At 38.3% G+C, this 27,854-nt stretch overlaps 2 protein-coding genes across 4 annotated transcripts in view; one reads left to right on the top strand and one right to left on the bottom strand.

The window, feature by feature from the left end:
* Positions 1 to 734: 734 nt before the first annotated feature.
* On the bottom strand, positions 735 to 13,143 carry CCDC28A (coiled-coil domain containing 28A). Of its 2 annotated transcripts, none has more exons than XM_087865527.1 (6): positions 12,874 to 13,143; positions 10,814 to 11,013; positions 9,953 to 10,116; positions 6,824 to 6,978; positions 4,738 to 4,760; positions 735 to 1,344 (listed from the first exon to the last, which is right to left on the bottom strand). In XM_087865527.1, the coding sequence occupies exons 1-6, from the start codon at positions 13,126 to 13,128 to the stop codon at positions 1,245 to 1,247; spliced, it is 897 nt and encodes a 298-aa protein (XP_087721653.1). In that variant the 5' UTR covers positions 13,129 to 13,143; the 3' UTR covers positions 735 to 1,244. The 2 variants fall into 2 exon arrangements, with proteins under 2 accessions (XP_087721653.1, XP_045670678.2); XM_045814722.2 differs by having other exon boundaries at positions 735 to 1,299.
* Positions 13,144 to 13,185: 42 nt separating this feature from the next.
* Positions 13,186 to 27,854, top strand: part of NHSL1 (NHS like 1) — a 290,075-nt gene continuing 275,406 nt past the window's right edge. For both annotated transcript variants that reach the window (XM_087865526.1, XM_087865523.1), the window contains exon 1: positions 13,186 to 13,415. The gene's annotated coding sequence lies outside the window, so the exon portion shown is untranslated. The remainder of the gene's footprint in view (positions 13,416 to 27,854) is intronic.

Below are 27,854 nucleotides of genomic sequence, written 5' to 3'. Positions count from 1 at the left end.
GAAGTACTGATCCACGCTACAACACAGATGAACTCTGAAGCCCTGAAAATATTACGTTAAGTAAAAGAAGCCAGTCATAAAAGACCAAGTATGATTCCATTTATACAAAATGTCCAGAACGGGCAAATCTATAGCCAGATTACTGGTTGCCAATGGCTGGGGTGTTTGGGAAATGTGGAATGACTGCCAATGAGTTTCTTTTTGGAAAGATGGAAGTGATGAAAATGTTTACAATTAGATTATGGTGACGGGTGCACAGCTGTGAATCCAGTAAAAACCACTGAGCTGTATACTTTAAAAGGTGTATTTTATGGTATAATTATCTCAAAAAAGCTGGGTATGAAATGGGCAACTAAACTAATGTTAGCTGATCATTATTGGTGTTAGCTGATGTGATAAGCAACTTATACACACTTTTTTACTTTCTCCTCATAACCACTATGAGTTGGTGATTAATCTCAGTTTCTAGATGAAAAACGAAAGTCAAACCCAAAGAAACTAGGTAAATGTGCACTAATAGAAAGCTAAGGGGCCGAATGGGGATTCAAATCAAGGTCTTTCAAGCCCATGCTCTTTTCATGACTGACAGCAATACTGAAATGTGCACGTGGTACAAAATCTGGAAGAAAATTACATAACCTAAAATTTTATAAACACAGTGTACTTTTGAGGATTGAACCCTTATATTCCCAAATTGAAGACGACAGGTTTCTTCAAAATAAAACAATAAAGACTAATTTAAAACAATCACTTTATTAAAAATAGCAAATTTCACAGATATTCATTTACCATTTTGTTGGCACTGGCCACTGGAAAACACACCAGTGTGTGAACTGATTGTCTAACGTAAACTGAAGCGGGGCTGCCACAAAAAGCCTGTGCATCACCAACTTCTCAACATGGGAGTAAGTGTGGTGAGCTCAGGAAGGATAAACCTTCAGCCCTATTAATAACATTCTGCACAACGCATTTCAAGTATAACCCCCGTAAGGCAACAGTAGAAAGCACAGCAGCACCACCTCCGCATCACATTTCCTGATTGAGCCTTCAACAAGGCCTAGGCTCCAGTTACGGCGAACAAGGGCAAGTCAAGTTCACTAAAAGCAGGAGTGAAAACAATCATTGCACTGGCACTTTAATTACTTTATTCCTTATTGTGGAAGATGATTCTGCTACTGGATTCAGCTGGAAAAGTAAAGAACGCTGCTTGTCTTCAAGCCACAAGAAAGCGACTGCATGTCATGTTAGCTGGTAGAAGTATTTGGAACATCTTGTGCATCTGCCAAATGTAGTTTTTGTCTGAGTTCACCGGTTAAGAAGATTTTCATTCTGTAATGAGTACTTCTTTTAAATTATAGGAAATTACACTCAGAAGCTAAGAGAGAGAGGTATTAAAATAAAGGAAGTATGTTTAAAGGGAAGGTTTCGCTGAGAACCCTGGATGTGATAAGACAATTTTTTTTTAAAGATTTTATTTATTTATTCAACAGAGACAGCCAGCGAGAGAGGGAACACAAGCAGGAGGAGTGGGAGAGGAAGAAGCAGGCTCATAGCAGAGGAGCCTGATGTGGGGCTCGATCCCAGAACGCTGGGATCACGCCCTGAGCCAAAGGCAGACGCTTAACCGCTGTGCCACCCAGGCGCCCCAAGACAATTTTTAAATATAGTGAAGTAATTATACTATAACCAGAATCTGAAGACTTAAAAAAAAAATAGTCACTAAATTAAGATTATGTTCCAGGTTCTAGTAGAGCACAGAGTTATTTTAACGTGGCAAAAATCATTTTTATGGTAAGGAACTGATGGGAGGCAAATATGAAAACTTACCAGATTAAAAAAAAAAATCATTTGAGAGGACAACCCCACTTTATCATCCTTGGGAAAACAATTTCTTTGTAAAAGTCAAAAGTAAAATCATCATAGGTCTAAAACTTTTCCTAGAATCCTCTGAATTATTCTTTTTTTTTTTTTTAAGATTTTATTTATTTATTTGCCAGAGAGAGAGAGAGAGAGAGCACAAGCAGTGGGCAGAGGCAGAGGGAGAAGCAGGCTCCCTGTTGAGCAAGGAGCCCAATGTGGGGCTTGATCCCAGGACCCTGGGATAATGACCTGAGCCAAAGGCAGACGCTCAACCAACTGAGCCAAACCAGACGTCCCTCTCTGAATTACTCTTTAAGAAGATTGGAAACAGGATGGAATTCCTGCAGGTATTATTCCCTTTCCTTCTTATCATCATTGCCTTTCATTTTCCTCTTTCATCTTTCTGTATGATCCACCTGCTACCCATTTTTTCAAGACCCAATTCAAACAATGCTCTGGATACACAGAACAACTAAATGCTAGTGATACACATATAGCAGAGGGTGCTAAAATATACAGACATGAGTATTGCCATCAGACAGTCTCGTCCAGTTAGAAAGCTGAGATTTAACATAATGAAAATCAACAGATAATGAAATAGGCAGAATGCTAGTTCAAGGTACAAATAAAATGCTTTATGGAAGTGGTCAGCTTTGGTGTTATTTGATAAGGGAAAGGGGAGAGCAACTCCTAGAGCAATTCGAGGAAGTACAACCTGAACAAAGGCATTAAAGTGAGCGTGAACATCATGTTCTTAAACATCCGGAGACCCAGCTCTGTGGCAATGAAAAATAATGAAAAATAGAAGAGGATACGTAGATTGTGATCACACTACTGAGAGCCTTTAGAAAGTCTGACATGGTAAAAAAACTTGGTCTGAAATAGGAATGGCAAGATGACAATGATGTTTTTAGGAAGAATAATTTAGGGGTATTGTCTAAAGTCTACAGCAGCACTGTCCAAAAGAAATATAATGCAAGCCACAGATACAATTGTTAAAATATATTTAATTTATACTAATATATAAAAAAACTATCATTTCAACATACAATCATTATAAAAATATTGAGATATTTTATTTTTTCATACTAAATCTTTGAAATCAGGTGTACAAATTATAGTTCTAGCACATTTCAATTCATATTAGCTGCATTTCACGTGCTCAGTAGCTACACAGCTAGTGGCTGCCATATTAGACAGTGCAGCTCTAGGGGTGGAACGGAAGAAATCCGAAAGCTTATGGAATAAAGTGATGAGGGTAGGGAATGAAGGAAGACTAAAAGGCAGAGCTGATGATACCTGACAACGAACTGTAATTACAAAATGGCAAATCATTTCCTGCCCACATCCAGGCTCAATGGCAGATAGTGCCATGATTGAGTAGCCATGTCTGGTAGAGTCATAGAAGGAATTTAAGTAATCTTGGAGACTGAAATAACAGAGGCAACTGATGACAGAGAGGGAAATTAGGAGGGAAAGTCTGAATACAGAGAGAGCAATTATTACAAATGAGGAAACTAGGGTTGCCAAACTTTGCTCAAAGTTACACACCTGCTTACCAAGATTTGAAACCAAGCAATCCAAAGCCATGCTCTTGTATTCTATCATGTTGCCTTATTCAACCATGGTGACTGAATCAAGCAAAGTGGTAAGATAAATACATCTAAATGTTTATAAAAACTCAGAGGATAGGAGATACTGATGTGTCATATGCATAGAAAGAATATAAAGCACAGAATATAAAGCTCAGAATGAATATAAGAAAAAGAAAAAAGAACTAGGAACTACTACTAAGAGAAGCCTTGTAATTAACTCATATCTAATCCTCAAATTTAAGTCCTTCTTGGCAATGATACTTTACATTAATGTCTCCCACAATTTATGTGGCTTCTTAAAACCTTACTTTTTTCATCTGTAAAATGATAAGTATAATACCACCTACTTATAAGGGTTGGACCAAATAAGAAAATGCATGTAAAGCTATTTGTACTTAAATAAGATAAACAATTGTTATTACTAGATTTGTATATACCTCTCTATTTCTTCACTGTTGTTACTGCATAATTTAGCAATTAATAACCATATATGTTACTAACAATAATAGTAATTTATATATATATTCTACAGTTTGGAAAATTTCATATACACATCATTACACGTAGCAACTACCCCATATTACAGAAAACACTCTGAGATGTTAAACAATTTACCCAATGTTAATTATCAAAGCCAAATTTCAAAAATCAAATCTCTTGACTCTACAGCCAGTATCCTTTTTAGTATCTCATTATTTAGTCCAAAGGGACTAAACTCTCAAATTATTTTATAGGTAGGATCATTTCCTATTGTTCTTACGTACCTAACGTTGTACCTAGGACTATGTCCCAAAACACGTTTTGAAAAGTTCCTGAAATAATTGCTCCAAACTGAAATGTCAAAACCTGAATATTTTACATGTGCCTTGGTGATTTCCTTTAAGCTAATCCTATAATACACTTTTTATATGCATCTAAAGTGTTCTATGCGATGATAGTAAATTAAGTATGGCATTTTATGTCTGCATATCCAACTGCTATTTAGCTTAAAAATCCAAGATTCAAAATAATTTCTATGGCAATAGCCTAATCCTTAATTCTCCTGATGAATTTTTTAAAAATTTGTTTTAAAAATCCAAAAACAATACAAAAGAAAGCAGAACATACCAGAAACAAACAAAATGGCAGCATACAAAAACAACTAAAAATTCCATTTGGAAACCAAAGGGGAAGAGAAATGGCCCCAGTAAATAACAGTAGGTGTCCTTGTTCACTTGATTGAGCTATTCACCAGAGTTATAATTTGTAAACTTTTCACTGCTGATATTAGGCAAAAGGATACATGGAAGAATTCAGTTCTTCTAACTGTAACACAAAGAAACAAATTTAATTTTAATTTTTATAAGAAAAGTATCTTAAGTAGATAATTGTTTACACACTTTAAAATAAACTATTTTTCATTTAAGCTTTCTTTAAATGAAAAAGTAAAATACTGAAAAAACTTTCTAAAAGTTTCCAGGCTGGGAAATTCATTTATGCAAAATGATTGGAAAGTACCTTTAGCATTTATTAAACACAAATATTAGAAGAGAATGAAACCAGGTAATAAAAACCAGAATTTTATAAGGATTCTTAAAACCATGAATAATTATAATCATCTCTATTAGTGTTAAAAAATTGCCATTTTAATGATCAAAATCTTTAAAACCTTTGTGGATTACAAAAAGATTTCACATATCATTCAGTTTTCAGGATGAGGCAGAATTAATCACACCTATTTTACAGAGGAAAAAATCAAAGTTATAGAAATGTTAGCTAAATTGACAAAGTTACACAGATATAACCAAAATGCAAACCCCAGACTAAACAAAGGCTTTCTGGTTTCAAATTCAGTGTTCTCACCATACCACAGTCACTTTCCTAAATGTACTGAGAAACAAGCTTGTATGTATTTGTTAAGAGGCACTACTAAAAGGAAATACTTGTAAGGCTGAACACAGTAGATGTGAAATAAAATACATAGGCTTAAAACTTTCAAAGTACGGGCATATCACTTCTCGCACATTTACTTATACAAAGGATAAAGAGAAACAACAGAAATTAAACCTTTTTGTCATTAGTGAGTATGGAAACTATTCTGAAACTAAAATACCAATTTTTCTTTATTTTTATTCCAAAAAAAAGGTTTTAAAGAGGCAAAGTTCATTAACACCTTTCAGTATAAGAATCATATGTAGTGTTATAGATGGGATTATGCCCTCCCAAAACTCATACATTTTGGTCCTAACTCCCAACACCTCAGAATGTGAGTGTATTTGGAGACAGGCTCTTACAAAGATGTAGTAAGTTAAAATGAGAGCATCAGGGTGGGCCCTAATCCAGTATGACTGGTGTCTTTACAAGAAAAGGAAATTTGGACATAGGCACCCACTCATAAAAGGTGAATGCCATGTAAAGATGAAGATGGCCATCTACAAGCCAAGGAGAGGGTCCTCAGAAGAAACCAACCCTGCTGACACCTTGATCTCCATCTTTGGGGCTCCAGAACCGTGAAAAATACACGTCAGGGGTAGCCAGTTTACGGCGCTTTGTTATGGCAGCTTCAGCAAGCAGATACACATAGCAATGTGCGAAATTACCTTCAACACCAAATACAGTTCTGTATTTAGAAATAAATACAGAACTGAGTGAATAACACAAAATGTATTAATCATGTCATGATCTTCTATATATTAAGATCTCATCATATATGTACAGAAGTGAATCTTTCACTTTTAGATTTGCCAGCATTCTCAGAATATATGCTTAGGGGCACCTGGGTGGCACAGCGCTTAAGCGTCTGCCTTCGGCTCAGGGCGTGATCCCGGCGTTCTAGGATCGAGCCCCACATCAGGCTCCTCTGCTATGAGCCTGCTTCTTCCTCTCCCACTCCCCCTGCTTGTGTTCCCTCTCTCGCTGGCTGTCTCTATCTCTGTCGAATAAATAAAATCTTAAAAAAAAAAAAAGAATATATGCTTAGATGTAAATACAACTTCTTTGAAATGTATTTCTTTTTTTAAAAAAAGAGTAGAATACAATATGTGTGAAACTTGAAAATATTACACTAAGTGAAAGAACCCAGTCATAAGAAGTCATCACATATTGTGTGGCTGTCTTCATATGAAATATCCAGAATTGGCAAATCCATACAGATAGAGAGTACATTAGTGGCTGCTAAGGGATGAGGAGAAGGGAGAATTGAGAGGTATAGGGTTTCTTTTGGGGGTGATGAACGTGTTCTGGAATTAGACAGTGGCAATGTCTGCAAAACACTGTGAATGTACCAAAAACCACTAAATGGTATACTTTAAAATGATTAAAACGATCAACTTTCTTTCAGTAAAAAATTTTTACTGAAAGAAACAATAAAGAAGAAGAATTATACTCACGTCAGACAGAAGCCTGTCCAGATTGGAGTCACTGGCGGTTTTTCTCTTATCCTCAGGAAGTTCCTCTAACTCCCCGTAGAGCTCCAAATTCAAGCGAGCTAATTTCTCCTGCATTCCCCGAACATGTTCCATCTGTTCAATGGAACATTCATTTCCTGGGGGAACATCCCAGAACATTAATAAAGATTAGGGCAGTTCAAACTAACTGCCTTGAGGAAAAACTTTTAAACTCAAGGTGCTCACAAGAAATTAGCTTTCTTTCTGTGGTAAATTACGTTGTTAATGACTGTATATTTTCTGTATATAATCGCAAATCAAATCCTGTTTTCACAGGAAAACAATGATAATCTTAGAAATGACTGTGGGCACTAAGAAAATCAGAGAGGAAAGATTTTCTGTAAAACACAAAATCATCGGGGCACCGGCTGTCTCCGTCAGTGCAGCTGCGACTCTTGGTCTCAGGGTTATGAGTACAAGCCCCACGCTGGGGGGTGGACATTGCTTGAAAATAAAATCTTTTAAAAATTAAAGAAAAACAAAGCAACAAAACCCCAAAATCATCCCTTAGGTAAAGAAAATTCTTTTTTTCAATAGTAATATCATTTCTAGAAGCAATAGCATCATCTAATCATGTTCAATTGGACAACTTGCATTTGAACTGAGTGACCTAACATTTTATAATAACGAGTGAATTTGAGAGTCCTATAAGAATTTCAATCATGATTCATTTTGCCACCAATTATGTATGCCTCCGCTAAGAAATACAAATGAAAATATTTATGAAGCATGAAGAATGTTATGAAGCATGAGAAACACAATGTAATATTTTCAGTTGTATACTCATTAGTGCAAGACAGCTTAATCGCTAAAGGACAGGTCTTTCGTTATTTATTGACTAGAGTTCTCTGAGGTAGCATTATCTGCTCACGGCAGCTAATATATATACAGTACATGACATATTACATACTTTAATACAGTTAAGTATAGCCTCTACAACCTCTTTTTTTTTTTAAAGAAGATTTTATTTTTTTAAGTAATCTCTACACCCAGCCTGGGGCTTGAACCCACAACCCTGAGACTGAGAATTGCACGCTCCACCGACTGAGCCAGCCAGGTGCTCCTAGCCTCTACAACTTCTTGATACTAAAATTTTTTTCTAAAAAATCTTGGTTTTTCTCAGAGGTATACTATAGCTCAGCTAAAGTTGAAGTACATATCTTGAATCAATAGGAATTTATGTAAATTCCACTGTAATTTTCTTCCAGTTAGCTTTGTATCATCTTCGTAAATCAACAATATTAAATTATGTGGACTACTGATAATTTTGAAGCTAGTTACAGCTTCTTTTTTTTTTTTTTTAAAGATTTTATTTATTTATTCAACAGAGAGAGAGACAGCCAGAGAGAGAGGGAACACAAGCAGGGGGAGTGGGAGAGGAAGAAGCAGGCTCATAGAGGAAGAGCCTGACGTGGGGCTCGATCCTAGAACTCCGGGACCACGCCCTGAGCCGAAGGCAGACGCTTAACCACTGTGCCACCCAGGCGCCCCAGCCACCCAGGCGCTCCGAGTTACAGCTTCTTAAAAGTCACCCTTTTCCTTAATGAAAATAGCTCATATTTCCTTTATTTTAATGATGTTATTCAACAATTAGTAGTAACCTGGAAGGTCAAGTGGAAGAAATATCCCGAGAGAGGTGTGTGTGTGTGTGTGTGTGTGTGTGTGTGTGTGTGTGTGTGTGTATATACTGGCAGACATATAAATGTGTTTATATATAACATATACAGATAGAGAGAAAAGGTGAGGGACAATATAGAGTAAAAATATAAAGAAGCAGAAATCATAAAGGATCCAGGTGATCTAACATGAGAACAATAGAAGCTCTAAAAGGATAAAAAGGAACAGATGGAGGAGAAATCAATTAACAACAGGAAAAATGTTCCTTCAGATGAGAATGAGTTGGTAGATATGAAAGGCTCACTGATTCCCAGGCAGGAGTAATGAGAAAAATTAAAGAAAAAAAACTTTCAAACATCGACTTTTCTAGTTTCATCAGCAACTCATGAAAGAACTCTTTTCTCTGAATTCCACCAGCAATAGGTATTACCAGTCTTTTAATTTTGCCTGTCTGTTGGTATGAGGTGGTATTTCTTTTATTACTACTGTGTTGTGTTTGTTAAGCAGCTGAACTGCTCTTTTCAGGACCTCTACCCAGTTTTCTATTTAGTTATTTACCCTTTTATTGGTGGTAGTGGCTTCAAAAAACCAGCATGTATGTTGATGACATTTATGCATCAAATGCAGATTCTGTATGTGTGCATTCAATAATTTTCAAATTGCTTTATAAAAAATACAGGGACATAATTTTATCAGACAAGACTTGTAAGGTAAGTTGCAAGCTGAATACAAAAACTCTGACTACATACTTTGTGAACTCATATACAAAGATACCACTCAGAGTTTTAAATGGAACAATCAGTTAACTTTATCTGTCTTCATGAAAGAACAAGAAAATCAGATTCTTTTAAATTCAAAAGTGAGGAATGGTGGGCAAGAATGAAGTTTAGGCTTAAAAGACTAAAGAAAAATGATCTTGAGACTTTCCCAAACTAAAACATTAAGCCTAAAATATTTAACTGATGAAGAATATTCCTTTTATTTGTTACTCTCAGGATAGTTATTCCATAATAGCAATTCTACTTTAATATTTCAACCAATCCTCCCTTCTTAAAAAAAAACTTTTTCCTAGAGCCTGAGTGTCTCAGTTGGTTAAACGTCTGACTCTTGATTTTGGCTCAGGTCCTGATCTCAGGGTTGTCAGATGGAGCCGTGTGTGAGGCTCTGGGCATGGAGGCTGCTTAAGATTCTCTCTCTCCCTCTCCCTCTGCTCCTCCCACCTCTCTCTCTCTCTCTCTCAAAAAATAGATAAAAAAATAACCCTTTTTCCTGACATTTTAGATTATAATCCACGACAAATGAAATTTAGAGTGATTGCATTTTATGCCTCTGGACTCCTTTTTATTTTTTAAATAAAAGAAAATGATACTTCTAAAAGGAATGGCAAAACAAATGCAGAAAATAGGATGCAAACATCTTGAAAAGAAAAACAAAGGGGAAGTATCTATGGCTTGCCGAATGCTTGAAGTTTTCCCGAGTGGAAATCATTCAAAAGGCTGAGAAGCCCTCTCTCCATCTCCTGAACGTCTGAGACATCGGTGAGGAAAGAGTGCTGAATGGGAGCCGGTTGTGCACCTTTTCCTTCTCCACCCTGAGGTCTGGTCTTTTCTTTCATCACTCTGAAAAGATGATGCAGTAAAAATATTAATTGTATGTGATTATCTTTAAAAAGATAGACTTATACATATATATTATATATATAAGATACATATATTATCTTGTTTTCCAAATATCTATTACCACAGAATACTCACATACATGCAGCAGTATTAGATATCACATTTAAACTTGTTGCTCCTGTATCCTTTAGAACCTCAAGACAAATGATGTTCACCAAATATTAATAATGAGTACTTCTAGGTGGTAGGATTTTAGTGTTTTAAACTTCTTCTCTGAACTTTTCCTGTGTTTGAATTTTTACAATAAATACAAATCATTTCTATGACAAAAATGATGCCACCCTTAAAAAAAATAAAATTACCAAAGCACACTTACCTTAGTTAAAAAACAAAACAAAACAAAACCTGTATATTTTGTTCCCTTTTCTGGCTAGTGCATCAACTTTGTCTATAAGTTTTCCCACTCTGTCTATTTTAATAGGAGACAAAGTAAGGGCCTTCAAACCAATCATTCATTCTGCATGTTCTAATCCCTACACATCGTAACCTTCATAATTTTTTTCTAAATCACACATAATACGTGCCTCAATAGTTCTAAAAGTTAAGCCAAGAGAAAAGAAATGTTATAAGAATTACTGGATTTAGTATTTACTTTGATAGCATGTTGCTGTGGTAATATGAAAGAAAAAGAATTCACCTTTTTAACTTTGGTCGCTGTGAAGTTGACTGTGATGCAGGATTTGAAAACCCTGTGCTTTTACTAACTGGAATGGCATTTTTTTTGGCATTAACAACCTGAGTAGAGTGGGCACTAAAAGACTTAGGACTCCTCCTCTTCACTTTCCGCTCCTCCATTATTCTGAGTTCCTTATTGCACCAAGGCCAGCTTCTTATGACCTAAGGAAATACAGCAAAATTATACATACATGCTAGAATATGCAAAACTGAAAGGGGTTTAAAGACCCACTTCACAGGCTGATATCAATATATCAAGAATTTCAGAAGTCATTAAAATTAGAATAAGGAGCCCTTAGTTTAACCTACTTTGCTATATATACAGAAGCCCTAAGCAAAATTGCCTGTTAGACAGAAAATTTTTTTCACCATTTTCCTTATTCACTCATCCCACAAATATTTACTGTATTACACCTGCCAGGTACTATTCTGGATATTGGGAAGAGGGTACTGAACCTGACAAAGTTCCTGTCCTCAAAAAGCCTACATTATAGAGGGGGAACAATACATAAAAAATAAACAAAATAGTCATGTGGTATCCTCAGCCTGACTCAAGCTCTGGGTGGTCTTTAGAACTCCCTGCTTAAATTTATTCTTAGAAGAACCAACTAGATTCAAACAGATGTATAACTGAAAGGGGTATATGCATTTTAACTAATAACTAGAAACCTTATTTCAACCGCTAAGCAGAAACTCAGTTTCTGCCTAGGGATAATGCTGATTCTAGTTCCTTGAGCAACTGAAGTTCTGTAAAATTAAACTTTCCATGACCAATTTGAATATACTTTCCCTATCTATTTCCAAGGATATATGAACCTGTATTATATGTTTAGGTTTGCTGGTATCAAAAAGTTACACTGTGAAGTTCCAGCTGGCCCTTCCATAGAGAACACAGGTCCAATATTTTCCCCTTACTGCATGTATTAATCAGCTTTATTGTTTTCCTAACAGCCATCTATCTAAAAATATCCTTCTATATTTTCTTTTTACTTATGCACACTATTAAATTCTTAATTATATTGTTTCGGGTATCATGAGATGAGAAATTTACATGGCAATTTACCTCATCAGACTGTAAAGCACCTTATCAGTGTTAGCCCTTTTTGTGTACACTGTGTTGAATCCAACCATGCTATGACCATTCCAAAAGATTCAAATCCACTGATTACACTCCTAACATAAGTGAGAATTTTAATGAAAATAGATTTTTTGTCGCTCTCTAAATTTGGTGCCACTAGCACTGGAATTTAAACCATTTCAGTTCAGTTGGCTCTGGCTGACTCTAGACAATCATGCCCGGAGCTATGATCCTTCCAACGAAGCAAAGGTTTTAAAGGAAAGGCTCTAATGACCGGTCTTTAATCCCAGATACCAAGTGTAAATTCATTCAAATCTCGGCTAACAATTTTTCCTTTAAGAAGCATTTTTAGTAACAGAAGAGACATTTGGGCATTGTTTCAGCATACAACACAAATTAAATGGAATTTTAATAAGCAACTGAATAGAGACAATGGGATATCAGTTCTCCAAAGAGGCACGGATCTGTATAAATTTGTGATACACATAAACACACTAGCCTTCGAATTTAATGATGCTGATTCGCATTTGGTGATACAAGAAAAAAAAAAAAAACCCTAGTTAGTAAAGCAATGCAAATAAACCAATAGTGGTTTAAACTATGATGTACTGACGGGCCAGGGCTCGAAATTCATCCGTTTCTGGAAGGCAAATCTCTGCCACAAGAGAACCGAAATCTTTCCTGTAAACCACGTAGCAAGGAGCGTTTTAGAGAAGGCCTTCGCAGACTGCTCACAGTTACTCACACACTTGTTTTGATTGCCAGGAACCCACAGTCTTCAAACAGGACCACTAGGAGTCCCTCTTGACTTCACCTCATTCCCCTTCTCCAATCAGCCGATACGGTGACCCTTCAGCTCTCCGAATTGAGCCGTGGCCAGAGTGAGTGGGGTGGAAGGGGCCTAACAGGGACACTGCGGGAGCGCTTTTGCTTCCACTTCATACCTGAGGAAGGAGAGGCTCGGGGTCCTCTTCCTCAACCTGCAAAGGCTCCGGAGGCTCCGAAGCCACCGCCGCAGCTGCAGCCGCCGACGCTCCTGCTGCAGCTTGAGCCGGGGTCACATCCCGGACCCAGCGCCTCCACAGCTCCTTTTGTTTACGGAAGTGATGTAAGGAGGCGGAGCCTCCGCGCCCCCGGCAGGAGCCTCTCCTCTTCCTGCCCCAGCAGTGCGGCTCCCGTCTCCGCCCTTGGCACCGCATTGCTTCCACTGTCTTGCCCTCAACTGTACTTTAGGCGGACGTGGAAAGGGAGACTCATAGTTGGGCTTTTACTTTGGGTTCTGTGGCCCAGAAACACAGAGGGTTAAGGGACGGCGGTAGAGGCAGAACGAGAAATTCGGTGCCCTTTCCGGAAGCTGCCCCGCCCCCTGGGTGAGTGTCAGTCGCCACGCACTACAATTCCCAGCATGCTATTCGAGCAAGCCTGGAGGCGGAACCGGAGTGTCGCCATAGCAACTGAATCAACTACCTCGCCGGGACTTCTCAAGGTAAACCAACTTTCTCTCGGAAGGCAGCGTGAAGAACCGCGATTCTGTCTAGGGACCCCAATCCCCTAAATGAGATTTCATTAATGATAAGAGCTATTCTGTTCGGTCCCTAGACATACGTTATCTCTCACCCTCACTACAGTTCTAGGAGGTAGGTGTTATAATCCCCATTTTAGAGGTGAGGACTCTGACACTCGGAAAGGCTAATAAATCCACGTCTCTCTGTCACCAAGACAGTTGTTCCATTATACATATTTCTTCTGGAGAAGGAATTGTGGATTGTGAGAGATGAACTATCCTAAATGAGGGGAGAGATCCGTGTTTCATTCCCTAGTCTGGAAATCATTTACCGTGTGGTGTTAGAGTTGGGGAGGTTTTAGGTTTGTAGATCTTTAGAGACTCTGGATGGTTTCAGGTTTATAGATCTTGTAGAGACTCCGGATAGTACCACATATTTCTCCTGAATTTGTTAATGAGGAAACTGTATCTAGAGATTGATATCAATATATCAATGCTAGAGAGGCAGAGTAAAGGAGAAGCCAAGTATTCTAGTTTGGAAGGTTTTGCCACCACCACTACCTCCATTTTTTAAAATCTGGAAATGTTTTAAAAAGAAAGACAGAGTGAACATTCATGTATCCACCATCCAGAATGGTATGATGTTACATTTTGTCATTTTATATTTTTAAATGAAAGAAATAGAACATTACAGATTAAGTGGGCGCCCCTATTCCTAGTACCACTCTGCTTCCCTTCTGAGAGGCAACCGTGGTCTTGAATTTGATAAGCAGCTTGCTAATCTAGGTTTGTATGCTTTCACTATTACTATGTGTTTATAAGCAATATATAGAATGACTAGGCTTTTGAAGTTTTACACGAATGCTATTATATTTCGTGTATTGATCTACAACTTGGCTTTTTCATTCAACTCTGTTTTTGAGATCTATCCACGTTGATACATATGGCTAGACTTCATTTATTTTGACTGTAGAGTATTCTGTCAAATAAATTTCCCACACATTATTTGGGAATTCCTCTAGTGATGGATAAATTTAGGTTGTTTCCTGTTTTTCACCATTACAAACAATGTTGTAGGGTACAATCTTCTCGATATCTTTTCTCAATGTCTCGTAACTAATCTCTGAATTATTTTATCTGTATGAGCAGAGCTTGCAAAGTAGTGATTCACATGCAATTCTAATGTTTTCAAATTGGTTACTAACAGTTAAAATGGAAGGAATAAAAAAATGGATGTCATCTCATTCATTTGGCATTCTAACAATAATGGGAAGATTTGAGCACACTAGATCTGCACTGTAACCTGGCAACAATAGGTCAAGCTGCTGAGCGACTGTTTCCTTTAGATCATTTCAGGTGCTTTCTAATTTTTCTCTAAGTCCTTCTGCCTTTAGTACTCATCTGAGCCCTGCGGTATTTACATTTGCAACCCCTAATATAATGTAGGGACACAAGAAGGTATCCTTACAAATGTACATATTTCAGGTCTTCAAAGTTCTGTATTGAGTCCCTATTTTGGTCAGAGACTATTATAGGAGGTCAGAGGACCTCTATGAACCAAATGGATAAGAGCCCTACAGTGAGAGATCTTATAGCCCCGATAAAGGAGATGAACAATAAATTAGTAAACAAGAGAATTTCAGTTAGTGAAAAGTGCTCTGAAATAACAGCTTAAGGTCATAGGGTGTTACTGTAAGGTGTGGGGTACTAAACAGGGAGTGTCAGGGAAGGCCTTTCTGAAAAAACAACTTTAGGGGTTGAGATATGAATGAAGTACAGGAACCAGCCATGGAATGACCTGAAGGAAGAACAACCTTGGGCAAAATATATGGTTAAACCACAGGTCTGTATGCACAAACGAGGTTGGCATGTTTGAGGAAGCAAGAGGTCTGTGTAGCAAGTTGTACTGATTTAGAGACAGAATGTGTGAGATAGAGCGACAGAGGTACAATTTGTAGTGTGATTTCTTTCAATTTTAATTTTATTTTTTAAAATTTAATTTTATTTATTTTAAATTCAATTAATTAACATATAGTATGTTATTAGTTTCAGAGGTAGAGTTCAGTGATTCATCAATTATATATAACACATAATGTTCATTACATCACATGCCCTCCTTAATGTCCATCACCCAGTTATCCCATCCTCCCACCCCTCCCCTCCAGCAACCCTCAGTTTGTTTCCTATGATTAAGAGTCTCTTATGGTTTGTCTCCCTCTCTGATTTTGTCTTGTTTCATTTTTCCCTCCCTTCCCCTGTACTCCTGTTTTGTTTTTTAAATTCCACATATGAGTGAAATCATATGATAATTGGCTTTCTCTGGTTGACTTATTTCATGTCATTGTGGATGGTAAGATTTCATTTTTTTGGTGGCTGAGTGGTATTCCATTATAGATAGATAGATAGGTAGATAGATAGATAGATAGATAGATAGATAGATAGATAGATACCACATCTTCTTTATGCATTCATCTGTGGATGGACATCTGGGCTCTTTCTATAGTTTAGCTATTATGGACAGTGCTGCTATAAACATTGGGGTGCAGGTGCCCCTCCAGATCACTATGCTTGTATCTTTTGGGTAAATATCTAGTAGTGCAATTGCAGGGTCATAGGGTAGCTCTATTTTTAACTTTTTTTTTTTTTTAAAGATTTTATTTATTTATTTGACAGAGAGAGAGACAGCCAGCGAGAGAGGGAACACAAGCAGGGGGAGTGGGAGAGGAAGAAGCAGGCTCATAGCGGAGGAGCCTGATGTGGGGCTCGATCCTGTAACGCCGGGATCACGCCCTGAGCCGAAGGCAGCCGCTCAACCGCTGTGCCACCCAGGCGCCCCTCTATTTTTAACTTTTTGAGGAACTGCCATACTCTTTTCGAGTGGCTGCACCAGCTTGGAGTGTGATTTCTTTTACCTGAAGTCTAGAGTTCTTCCCTGAGAGAAATTTTGTTCTTTGAGATTTACTAGAATTTCTTTACACTGCAAGAATGCCTCCTTTGGATTTACTGTTAAATGGACATCTTGTGTAAATCATGCTGATCAGATGCCTTCTTCTGAAGGACAATATTTAAAGGATAAGAGGTTTGATCAACAACACTCTCTAGCCCCACCACTAACATACTCTGTAGCATAGGTAGGGAAGGAGGAGTGCTGTTGGTGAGTCTCCTGGTAGTGACGGGGATGCCAACATACCAGTTCACAGGCTCTGGACGTAATAAGCCAGAATCTCTTGGGAACTCAGGAATCTCTCTTTTAAAAAAATATTTTTCTTATGGAAAATTTCAAACATATATCAAAGAAGACAGAATTGTACAATGAATGCATTGTACCCATTATCCACCTATTGACTCATGACCAATCTTGTTTCAGTTAAATCACTCCCCCTACATTTTTTTCCTCTTCTCTATTATATGGAAGCAAATCCCAGACATTATTTAATCTGTAATATTTCAGTATAGATCCCTAAAAGATAGAAAAAAATGTAACCATGATATCACTGTTATTCCTAAAACAGTAATAATTGCTTAATATTATTAAATATCCAGTCAGTGTTCAAATTTCCAATAGCATCATTAATGTCATCAGTTTATTCCACTTTTCATTTGAATCAGGAATATTTTTTTGTAAATCCTCAGGTGATGAATGGGTTTGGAAGCCAGTGTTTTACATCCTCATTTCTTGACATACAAACATGCATTGTCCTTCCCCTTGAGAAGGTCACATTCTAAAGGAAAAGGCAGGTATCTCAACCCAAAACAAATGGCTACTCTACCTCAGTGCCTGGAAAAGAGTCATCCCCTTGTTGTCCCTGTGGTTCTTAAAGGGAAGAGGTCTTGTTTTGTTTTGTTTTAGTTTGGAAGCCTATTCCTCATTCGCTAAGTGTTTCTCCACCTACTTTTCCTGCCATACCAGAATGCCTAGGCCAGGATACGTCAGGCTCAATGCTTCTTTGCATGCTTGGCTCTGGAAACAGCTAATAAAAAAATCCCTAAAACATAGATGAGCTTACCATATTCACAAAACTGAAAGAATGCCAGGGTACTGGTCTACTCTAAGATGTACATGTTAGGCGTTAGTGAAGGGGTCAAAAATAAACACAGATATTCTTATAATTGTATTTTACCTCTAGCTGCTTTGGATAAACAAACAAGGGGTAAACAACTGACCTGAAAAATTACAAAGACTTAGCTATTTACAGAATTCTTACATATTTGGTCTTTGATTTATTTGTCTTCTTCATTAGGCCATAAATTCCTTGAGGGCAGATACCATGTTTTGATTTTGTATTTTAAGCGCATTGCATAGAATGTGACATAAGGTAGATACTGATAAATGTGTGTGTTGTGAATTGATGAAGTTGTCTAGTTTTATTTCTGCAAGTAAAGTGATTTCCACAATGCCTTTTTAAACTCCAAAGTCCAAAGATCTAGGCCTAGTCTCAGTGCCAAACAGATAATGTCACTAATGCCCAGGAAAATGCTCTTTTTTTAGCTGGGCAATTTGTGTTTTGGTATACCAGCCTTCATTCCAAGGAGATCTGATTGAAGAAACTAATCCAAAAGTTTAGGGAAATTGTTAATTGAATAGTTATTTTTCAACTTAATATTTGGGATAGTTTTAGTTTATGATTTTCCAAAATTAATGTTTTAATGTGATTTTACATTTACACTTCCTTTTTTATGGCCAAGAGTAGTTAACAGGATTAGGGAATGGTTATCAGCAAGATATCAGCAAGAGGACAGTTCATATTTCCAATAACTTTTCTCTAAGTTCTTGTCCTAGGAACACTCCAACTTTAGAAGAAGGCTTGTGTTACAGGCTTAACCAGAAAACAAAGTATACTGTGGACCAGCAAATTAGCTGTACTGCATGACAACCCTTCCATCGTTTTCTGTCCTTTGTTGAATTTTAATTTAAGTTTAGCAGTATTACCAAAGAGTGCCACAAGAGTAGTAAGAAATGTTTATAGGGATAGCTTACAGTCTAGAAGAGAAAGTAGAAGGTAGGGAGGGAAGAAAGGCAGGGAGGAAGGGAAGAATAGAGGGGCCCTTGTAGCACTTTGTTTATATCTCTATCTAACAAGGAAATTTTAAAATGTTATTTAAAACCTAAATTGCTACCACTCTGTCTTTTAAGCGTTGTCATAATTCCTGTCAAGGAGGAATAAATCTTATATAGAGGGAAAAGGGTGATGAGACTCTAGGCAGATGTCCCATTGTGTGTCATAATGTGGCAATGAGAGTTGGATATGTGCAGGTGGGCAGGAGGCTGAGTTTGGGGATATGAAACTGAGAAAGTTATATTGTTCTATATAATAAAGTGGGAAGAATTGTTCACTGTAGTAGAGGGTAGAGGTTGGGAAATGTTGAGAAAAAGGACAGCAAAGAAGGGAGCAGAGTGAGAAAGGAGCGTCAAAGTGGTAGGAGGGAGTGGACTTTAAAAAGATCAATGAGTCTGTTGTCCAATTTGTAATTGTTAGTGTTGCTGTAATTACACCTACACAGACACACACGTCTTCCATGCTTTCAAGCTTCAAGATAAATCCCCTTCAAGCTCAAAGTTTTGTGTGAATTAATCATGAAAATCAAGGAAAAAGCATTGTATTCTGCATCTTTGGGAAATTTACATTGAACAAGAGCAATATGTGTATAGCAGTAAAGTGATCTATAAACTTCACTACATCAGGTGAAGCAGGAGCTTAGAGTCCAAGGTGATGGGGAAAATTACAAACCATAGTCTTTGTTATAATCTTAGAAAGAGAGAGAGAGATGAGTTTTCCACTACATGAAGACAAGTATTATATTAAATTTCGTTTCACTCTTTTTTAAAAAAAATTATGTATGTATGTATTTAGTTAGTTGAGAGAGAGAGAGAGGGCACGAGTAGGGGTAGGGGCAGAGGGAGAAGGAGAGAATCTGAAGCAGACTCCATGCTGAGCCCCAAGCTTGATATTACAACCCTGAGATCATGACCTGAGCCAAAACCAGAAGTTGGTTGCCTAACTGACTGAGCCAGGAGGCACCCCTCAATTTTGCTTCACTCGTAAAGGGTAAGGGGTACATGGGATGACACCTGATAATATGCTGGTGTCTCCTACTAGTCTGTTAGCTGCTCAAGGAAGGAACTAGGTTTTATGCATTTTTATATTACCAAAGCCTAGCACAGTGTCTGGCATACAATAGAAGATTAGAACATATTCATTAAACTAATGAATAAATGAGGAAAAGTCAGACCCATATGATGGCAAGTGGCAGAATGGCATTATTATTAAATCAGGTGTCACTGTAACTCAGATTACTTTCAAGAATTCAAATTTAGGTGGATTCTTAGTCATACCCGCCTCTGATCTGCAGGTGGCAGTATTATCTCATATTAAATTGTTTTGAGCCTAGCTTCCATTTAACTTTTGAGAATATAAATTAATTAAAATAAAAAACCAATTCGTAGTTTATTTCTGTAATGTACAGAGCCAAAGAAGAAATAAAATATAACTACATGAGATTATGGCCTTTTCCCCCCAGTTTCAACACAAGTGAGAATTACTGGTAGTTCCCTAATTCAAGCAGTTTCCAAAACATTGATGGTAAATACAAATTTGGGTACTTTGTTTATAAAACACATGTATTCAAAGTATGAAAACGTGTATGTGTGTGTGTGTGTGAGAGAGAGAGAGAGAGAGAGCGGGAGAGAGAAAGTGAGCAGTAATATGTCTGGAAATAAATCATCTCCCAACAAATAGGGTGACCAGATTAAATGCAAGATGGCCAGTTAAATGTGAATTTCAGATACACAAAGAATACTTTATTTGTATAAGCTCCATGCAATATTTGGGACATCCTGATACTAAATATTCCTTGTGTATCTGAAAATCACCTTCAACTGGTCATCCTGCATTTTTTTTTCCTAAATCTGACAATCGTACCAACAAATATTCTGTTGTTTTTAATTCCAAAATAAGCAGAACTTCACCAGTTCTGCAGGACACAGTCGTGTTTCCTTATTTGGAGAGATGGAAAGGAAGTAGCTCCTAGGATCGGCTTCCTTATTGTACGTCCAACCTTCTGCTCATTGTACGCTACCAGCGACCCCTGCAGATCAGAGTTCTTTAGCTGAGTAACTTATTTTCAGGAAACTGCCCCCTCAGGCAAGTGCAGATGGTATAGTCTAAAGAGGTTATTTTATACAAACACAGTGTTTTTTAGCGTTTGTGAGTCTGGTTGTAAAAGCCAACCTCTGTGAATAAGCAAGGAGATCCTGGATCCCTTCACCCCTGATTCATACTTTCAGAGATACCTGATGCATACCAGCTGTATCAATAGAAATAGATGAATTATTTATGGAATAAGCCCTATTTCAAAAAAGTAAAGAATTTTATGGTGAATTAAATCATATGTCCTGGTTTTATGCACATTTGCATTTTTAAAAAATTTATTTGAGAGAGAGTGAGAGCGCAAGAACACGTGCATGTGTGTGCGATCGGGGGGGGGGCAGAGGGAGAAAATGAGAGAGAATCTCAGGCAGACTCACCACTGAGTGTAGAGCCCAACTCGGGTCTCCATCTCAGGACTCTGAGAGCATGACCTGAGATGAAATCCAGAGTCGACTGCTTAACTGACTGAGCCACCCAGGCACCCCACACATTTGCATTTTTAATGTAAACATTCCCTATCTTCCAGATAAAATGTGCTTCAAAATTTCATTTGCAAATATTTCTGAATTCAAAATAAGCTTTCCATAGAAACATTATTGTGAATTAGATCTTCAGGTTACCTAGGGGAAGTGTATTTAATTGGTTATATGACTGAAACACTATTTGTAGTTAAATTCACTCTAAAGGTTAATGTAATAAAAGTATATATTTTATTTTATTTAAGATCTTATTCATCCATTTGTCAGAGAGAGCAAGAGCACAAGCAGGGGGAACAGCAGGCAGAGGGAGAAGCAGGCTCCCTGCTGAGCAAGGAGACCGATGTGGGACTCGGTCCCAGGACCCTGGGATCATGACCTGAGCTAACGGCAGACACTTAACCGACTGAGCCACCCAGATATCCCATAAAAGTATTTTAAAGAGCAAGAAATTGAAAATGTTTTTAAAATATTGAATATTCGTATATGAGGAAATACCAATGGTCCATGTTTATTTTGCTCTTGCTCTGTGCCAGAAGCCATTCTAAAGACTTTATATGGATTAACTCATTTAATCTTCATAATAATCCTAGGAGGTAGATTCCATTATGATCCCACTTCGCAGATGAGGAAACTGGGACAAGGGATAAATAGTTGCCAGAAGTCACACAGCTACTAAATAGAACTGGGATTTGAGACAGCCTGTGGCCACCTTAACCACTGTCCACCACAGCTACATTAATTTCAAGTAAAGAGGTAAGGGACTTGTCTGAGAAGATTTTGAAGGCGACACCTATCTGGTCACTGTCTAGGATAGTACACTATATCGTTCACTGAGCCTAGAACAGTTCAAAGTGAATTGGTGGGTCTTTTCTTAATTTCAGTGCAGTATGAACACTGCTTTGGTGCTTACCAACCATAATGGAGTTATTTTGGAGCTTTTAAGTGGAATGAAGGATGTCAGAAAGAGGGAGAAAGGTTTTCTCGAGGTAAGCAGATGAGAGTTAATGAGAAGTGGAAATGGATTGAAGTGTACATCTATGTGGAGTATGAGAAAGAGATTTCTGGGGTGGAAATCAGTTAAGGAGCGGAGACCTGACAGGAGGAATAAAAAGGAGGAGAATTTGACTTTGCATAATTATCTACGTGAATCGGGAAGGAGAGGTGGGAGGGATATTGCCCTGTATTATTGTTAATTCTATCTAACTTGCTTAGATTTGTGATTACCTGGGTGGTTCTTGTGCCCCCCAATTGTGGCAGTAGTGGACTTGCCAAAGGCCCCCTGCTCACGGCAGTGGTCTTTCACGTTCTGAAGGCAGAGTCAAGCTTCACTTCCCAATTGGTTGCCTTTAGACACTCTGCCTACCCTTTACCCTTTCCCAAAGAGATAAGAGGTAGTGAGGGTGGAGGGGAAGAGCCCTAAACTTACTATTTAGGGAACAGGGTTCTGACCCTTCTACCTAACTAGGTCTCCACACTTTGGCCTCTGTTTCCTAAGCTGTGAATACGGTGATGATTTTACCCACTTCGTGATATAAGCACGCAGCAAATGTTAGCTCTGGTCCCATTTAATCTTCACGACCATATGAGGTTTCATTCCCATTTTCCAGATGTGGAACAGGAGGCTCAGAGAGGTGAAAGCCCTTGTTTGAAAGCACACAAGGCTAACATAGTGGTGGAGACAGGCGCCCCTGTTGTTTAGCCCTGATGCTGCTGATCTTGCCCTTGCTGTGCTGCCTACAGCAGAAAAGGAAATCGCTGGAATGAAGTGGCTTACAGTGTTTTTCCAGAGTGAATGTTTTAAAAGTCTTTTGCTACTGCAGTCCTGATAAATAGGAAAAAAATAAGGAAAACCCAGAAATGTATTTTCCTAGGATAACAAAAATGGAAAGGTTTTTTAACAGAAAATATACTGTTTGTACACATTCAAGAAAGCTTTCAAATTATGATTAACTATACACTTGTAGCATTCATTCATTATAGTGATTTTTATTTAAAAATTATTCTTTACAGCACGGGTAATGCAAACTTATTCAACATGTATTTATTGAGCATCTACTCTATGCCATGTATTTTCTAGGCTAAGTGAATACAGACAAAGATCCCTATTTTCATGGAGCTTGTATTCAGATGTGAGCATGGCCAATTATGTATGAATTAACCAAATCATCGCTATAGAATAGAAAGGGATGAGTGTTAGGGGAAAAGGTCGAACTGGGAAAGGGAATAGGGTTGTGGGTGGGTGCTTGCAGTTTTAGATGGGGCATTTCAGGAACACAAAGACTTGAAGCAAAGACTTGAAGGAAGGGAGGAAATTGATCTCGAGAAAAGAGCAAAGACTTGAAGGAAGGGAGGAGATTGATCTTGAGAAAAGAGCAAAGACTTGAAGGAAGGGAGGAAATGGATCTTGAGAATACCTGGGGTCACAGCAGAGGAATAACCAGCACCATGGCGTAAGATGGGAGTATGTCCTGTGTGTGAAAACCAGAAAAGAGGCCAGGCTCACTGGAGGGGGATGAACCAGAGAAAGGGTGAGAAATGGTGGGGTGAAGAGAGAAGGCTGTGTGAGTGGAGGGTGGTGGGGAGGGCTTGGCAGAGTACATGGGACCCTGCAGGCTATTTTTTTTTAAATATTTTATTTATTCATTTGACAGAGAGAGAGACAGCCAGTGAGAGAGGGAACACAAGCAGGGGGAGTGGGAGAGGGAGGAGCAGGCTTCCTGCCAAGCAGGGAGCCCGATGCAGGGCTCGATCCCAGGACCCTGGGATCACGCTCTGAGCCAAAGGCAGACGCTGAACGACTGAGCCACCCAGGCGCCCCTCCTGCAGGCTATTTTAAGGGTTTGGGCTTTTCCTCTTTGAGAAGTGGAAGCACCTGGAGAGTTTTGAGCAGAAGAATGACATGATCGGGTCTATATTTTGATAGATCACTACATCATGCTGCTGTTGGGGATACACAGTAGAGAGTAAAGGGGAGAAGCAGGGAGGCCAATATGGAGAGCATTGATGTGATCCATGGGAGAGATGATGGTGCCTGGACCAGGGGGGCCGCTGTGAAGGAGGTGAGAAGGGGTCAAAACCCAGATCCATTTTGAAGGTAAAACTAACAAGGTTTACTGAGAGATTGGGTGGGAGCTGTGAAAAATAAGTCAGGAATGACTCCCAAGTCTTTAAGCAACTGCAAGAAGGATTTTCCATAGACTAAGATGGGCAGACTTGTGTGTTGGAAGTGTGTGGGACGGGGCAGGAAGTTCACTTTTGTTTGAGATGATGTTTAGACATCCAAGTGGAGATGTTGAATAAACATTGTATATTTAAGTCTGGAGCCCAGATCTTGCCTGCAAATATAAATTTGTCCAGCATATTATTGGTATTTAAAACTATGAGATTCCATGAGAGCACAAAAAGAAAAACAAAAAAAGCAGGCAGAGAAAACTACTAAGGACTGAGCTCTGGGAAAAAGGAGGAACCAGCAAAATTAGAAAAGGGAAACAGAAAAGACTAGAAAAGGAGAGAATAAAAAATATCCACAGAATGTGTACCATTCACATTTTGGCATGTATCATTACAAACCTTTCTTCCTTGTGTGTGTGTGTGTGTGTGTGTGTGTGTGTGTGTGCGCGCGCGTGTGTGTGTATGGCTTCCTTTTCTAAAAGTTAGTCTTAGAAATGTATTCTAAAATATCACTTTATAGATTTCTTCAGAAATAAATTTTGAGGAGATGAATGTATGTATGTAGTATTAAAGTAAAAGGTAGTGAAAGTTTTATAATGAAAAGGATCTCTCCTTTCCAGAGACAACCTGTGTTATTGATTCCATCTCATGCATGTATAAGTATATGAATATATGTGTCAGTCTGTTTATACAGACGTGCTTCCCCCACACACGTAGGATATGCACATTGTTCTGCAACTTTCTTTTTTCAGTTCACAATGTACCTTAGATTTTGTGCCATATGGACATATACAGAGCTGCCACTTTCTAAATATAGTAGTATAATAAGAATTGGTTAATATGATAGCTGCCTAGATTTTTCTAGTCACAGCTGTTAAGTGAACGTGCCCTGAGGGTCCCCACTCCCACTCCAGGGTCAGGCCAAACTTTTGGTCTTTTTTCCTTCTGATCCTGTTTTTCCTTCTGATCATTCAGTTCTTGGTTTCTTCTTTTTCTCCTTGTGGAAACATATCTACTAGGAATTGCATCCTCCCACAGTTTTTCTTGTTTTCTTTTTTGTCCTGAGACAATGTAGCTGTTCATTCACTAAGTATTTAAGCGTTTCCTACCTCTTCGGACTATAATGTGAGCTCGGGGACAGAGTCTACAGGAGCTCATGCCTAACGGGAGATGCAGGCTTGTAAACAAGTGATTACAGTGCCACGTGCAGGGACATAGTATGAATGGAATGCTGTGGAAGCATGGGGAGTGGAAGTGGGGAAAAGGGAGACTAACCTGGCATAAGGGTGAAGCTACTGTAAGATAACCAGAAGTACAATATACATGGCCGAACGGAATGGCTTCTGTCCTTGGGCCTAAGATAAGCAACAAATTCCCTGGCCGGGGTGAGCAGGTCCTTTATGACCTGGCTGTAAGATACCTACCTTCTTTCCCTCGGACCCTACTTGCCATTCTCTGTCCTTGGAGGCACTTCCATAACTCTGCTCTCACACATTCTGTCTCCTTAGCCTGGAATGGCCTTCCGTGTCTTCCACCTCTCCAGAGCTCAGAATTCTTAGTGATAGCGTCATCCTGAGAATGAGAAGAGCCAAATAAGCAATACAAATAATTTTAGTAACTAAGCCTATTATGCACAAATTTATAGTCTCATCTAATCCTTTTAACAACTATATGAGACAGGTACTGTGTTAACTCTATTTTAAAATGAGGATATTAAAGGTAAAAGATATTAAATAGACTACGGAAATCACACAACTAGTCAGTGGTGCTGCTAGGATTCTTACCTAGCTCCAGCTAATCCTAGAGCTCACCTCTTAACTTCTGTTGCTGCTCAGAATTAACGCTTTAGTAAGATAATTCTGCAACTCCGGTAGCATTATCTCACTTGTTTATACAATTACTTTTTACTTTTGTATTTCTAAATAGCAAAAGTTATGTCTAATATAGAAAATTTAAAAATACAAATAAGCAAGGTTAGAAGGATAAGGAAATTATTACCCATAGTCCCACATTCTGGGGGGAAAAACAATTTTAATCAACAGAGTTCATCCCGTATGATTCCATTCATATGGATTCTGGAAAAGGCAAAGGGAAAAAGAACAGTGGTTGCCGGAGGGTGGGCTACAAAGGGTATTAGGGCTGATAGAAATGTCCTGTACCTTGATTATGGTGGTAGTTACATGACTGTGTATATTAAGATTAATAGAACTATACACTAAAGAAAGTACATTTTACTATATGTAAATTATACCTCAATAAATCTGACTGAAATAAATTAACACCTTGAGGTATATCTTTTCTCACTTTTTCCTATGCATATATAATAAATATATATCTTTAAAACCAATTAATTTTTATTAATATATTTTTGAGAACATTTTAGATTTACAGAAAAATTGCAAAGTTCTCAAATCACCCCTCATGTTGTTAACATGCTACATTAATATGATACATTTGTTATAATTAATGAGCCAATATTGATAACCGTTATTTTAAAGTTCACAGATTATTCAGATATCCCCTTAGTTTTTGCCTAGTGCCCTTCTTCTGTTGCAGGATCCCATCCAGGATATCATATTACATTTATTTGTCATGTCACCTGAGACTCCTCTTGGTTCTGACAGTGTCTCAGACTTCTTGCGTTGATGACCTTGAGTACTGGTCAGAGATACCGGAAGATGTCTCACTGTTGGAATATGTCTGATTTTTTCTCATGATTAGACTGGAGTTGCAGGTTTTGCAGAGGAAGACCGCAGAGGCTAAGTGCCATTGTTATCACATCGGTATGATGCTTCATCACCTACTTTTCATTCAAAAATATATCAAAAACATATTTTTTATTCACTGCATGAATCTGTAGCTGTCTTAATGGTGATAATAATATTCTGTTGTATGGATGTGGCAAAATTCATTTAACCAGTCATCTATTACTGGACACTATAGTGTTTTTACTATTACAACAAATGCTTCACTATAGATACATTTGTGCAAAGATCTTGGCAAACTTGTCTGGTGATTTCCTTAGGCTGAATCCTGAGCTCTGAGAAGCTGCTGAGGTGAACTGTATTCACTTGTTGTTGTTTAAGGTTTTGGGCACACAGTACCACCGTGTCCTCCAGAAAACCTGTTACCAATTCCAGCTGCTAACAATGGTATTTCAGTGCTCTGTGTCCTTAGCATCTAGCTAATTCTGGATATTATTCTTTTCAACCTTTGTCAATTGTAGTCGAAAATGTATCATGTTGCATTGTACTTGTTTTCCCGTCGGTGTCTTCTGCCAGACAAGGAGCTCCTGAAGGAAAAAGACCATATCCTATTCATTTTCCGATACCCACAGTCTAAGTTACAGCCTGAAAGAAACAGGCATGCCCCAGAGGGGAGGGCGGAGGGCGGGCTGGAATCCATCCGCAACCGTGTGATCTGACAAGAGAATCCATGCTAAGGAGAGCGTTTTCACCATCACTGGGTGCAACTGTATACTCTGGGCCAATGCCCTATATGCATTATGTAACCTAAAGGCGTGGCTCTAGTAGTGTGAGCTTCAGACCAGGCAGGGGAGAAATCAACACTGGACCGAAAGAGGGTAAACAGGATCTTGCTGTTTTCCTCAAACAACGAGTGTG

The sequence above is a fragment of the Ursus americanus genome, chromosome 11, assembly GCF_024610735.1.
Source record: "Ursus americanus isolate L20-20 chromosome 11, mUrsAme1.1.p, whole genome shotgun sequence".
Lineage (NCBI taxonomy): Eukaryota > Metazoa > Chordata > Mammalia > Carnivora > Ursidae > Ursus > Ursus americanus.
The sequence above is the reverse complement of the archived record's forward strand: the minus strand, read 5'-3'. Positions and strand labels throughout refer to the sequence as shown.

Excerpts from the sequence above, each read along its gene's own strand:
- CCDC28A (XM_087865527.1), bottom strand. The coding sequence starts at position 13,128 with ATGCGGTGCCAAGGGCGGAGACGGGAGCCGCACTGCTGGGGCAGGAAG. Across the intron at positions 6,979-9,952 it reads GGGAAAACTTCAAGCATTCG|GAAATGAATGTTCCATTGAA; the intron begins GCAAGCCATAGA and ends ATGTTCCCCCAG. Across the intron at positions 4,761-6,823 it reads TGGACAGGCTTCTGTCTGAC|TTAGAAGAACTGAATTCTTC; the intron begins GTGAGTATAATT and ends TTTGTGTTACAG.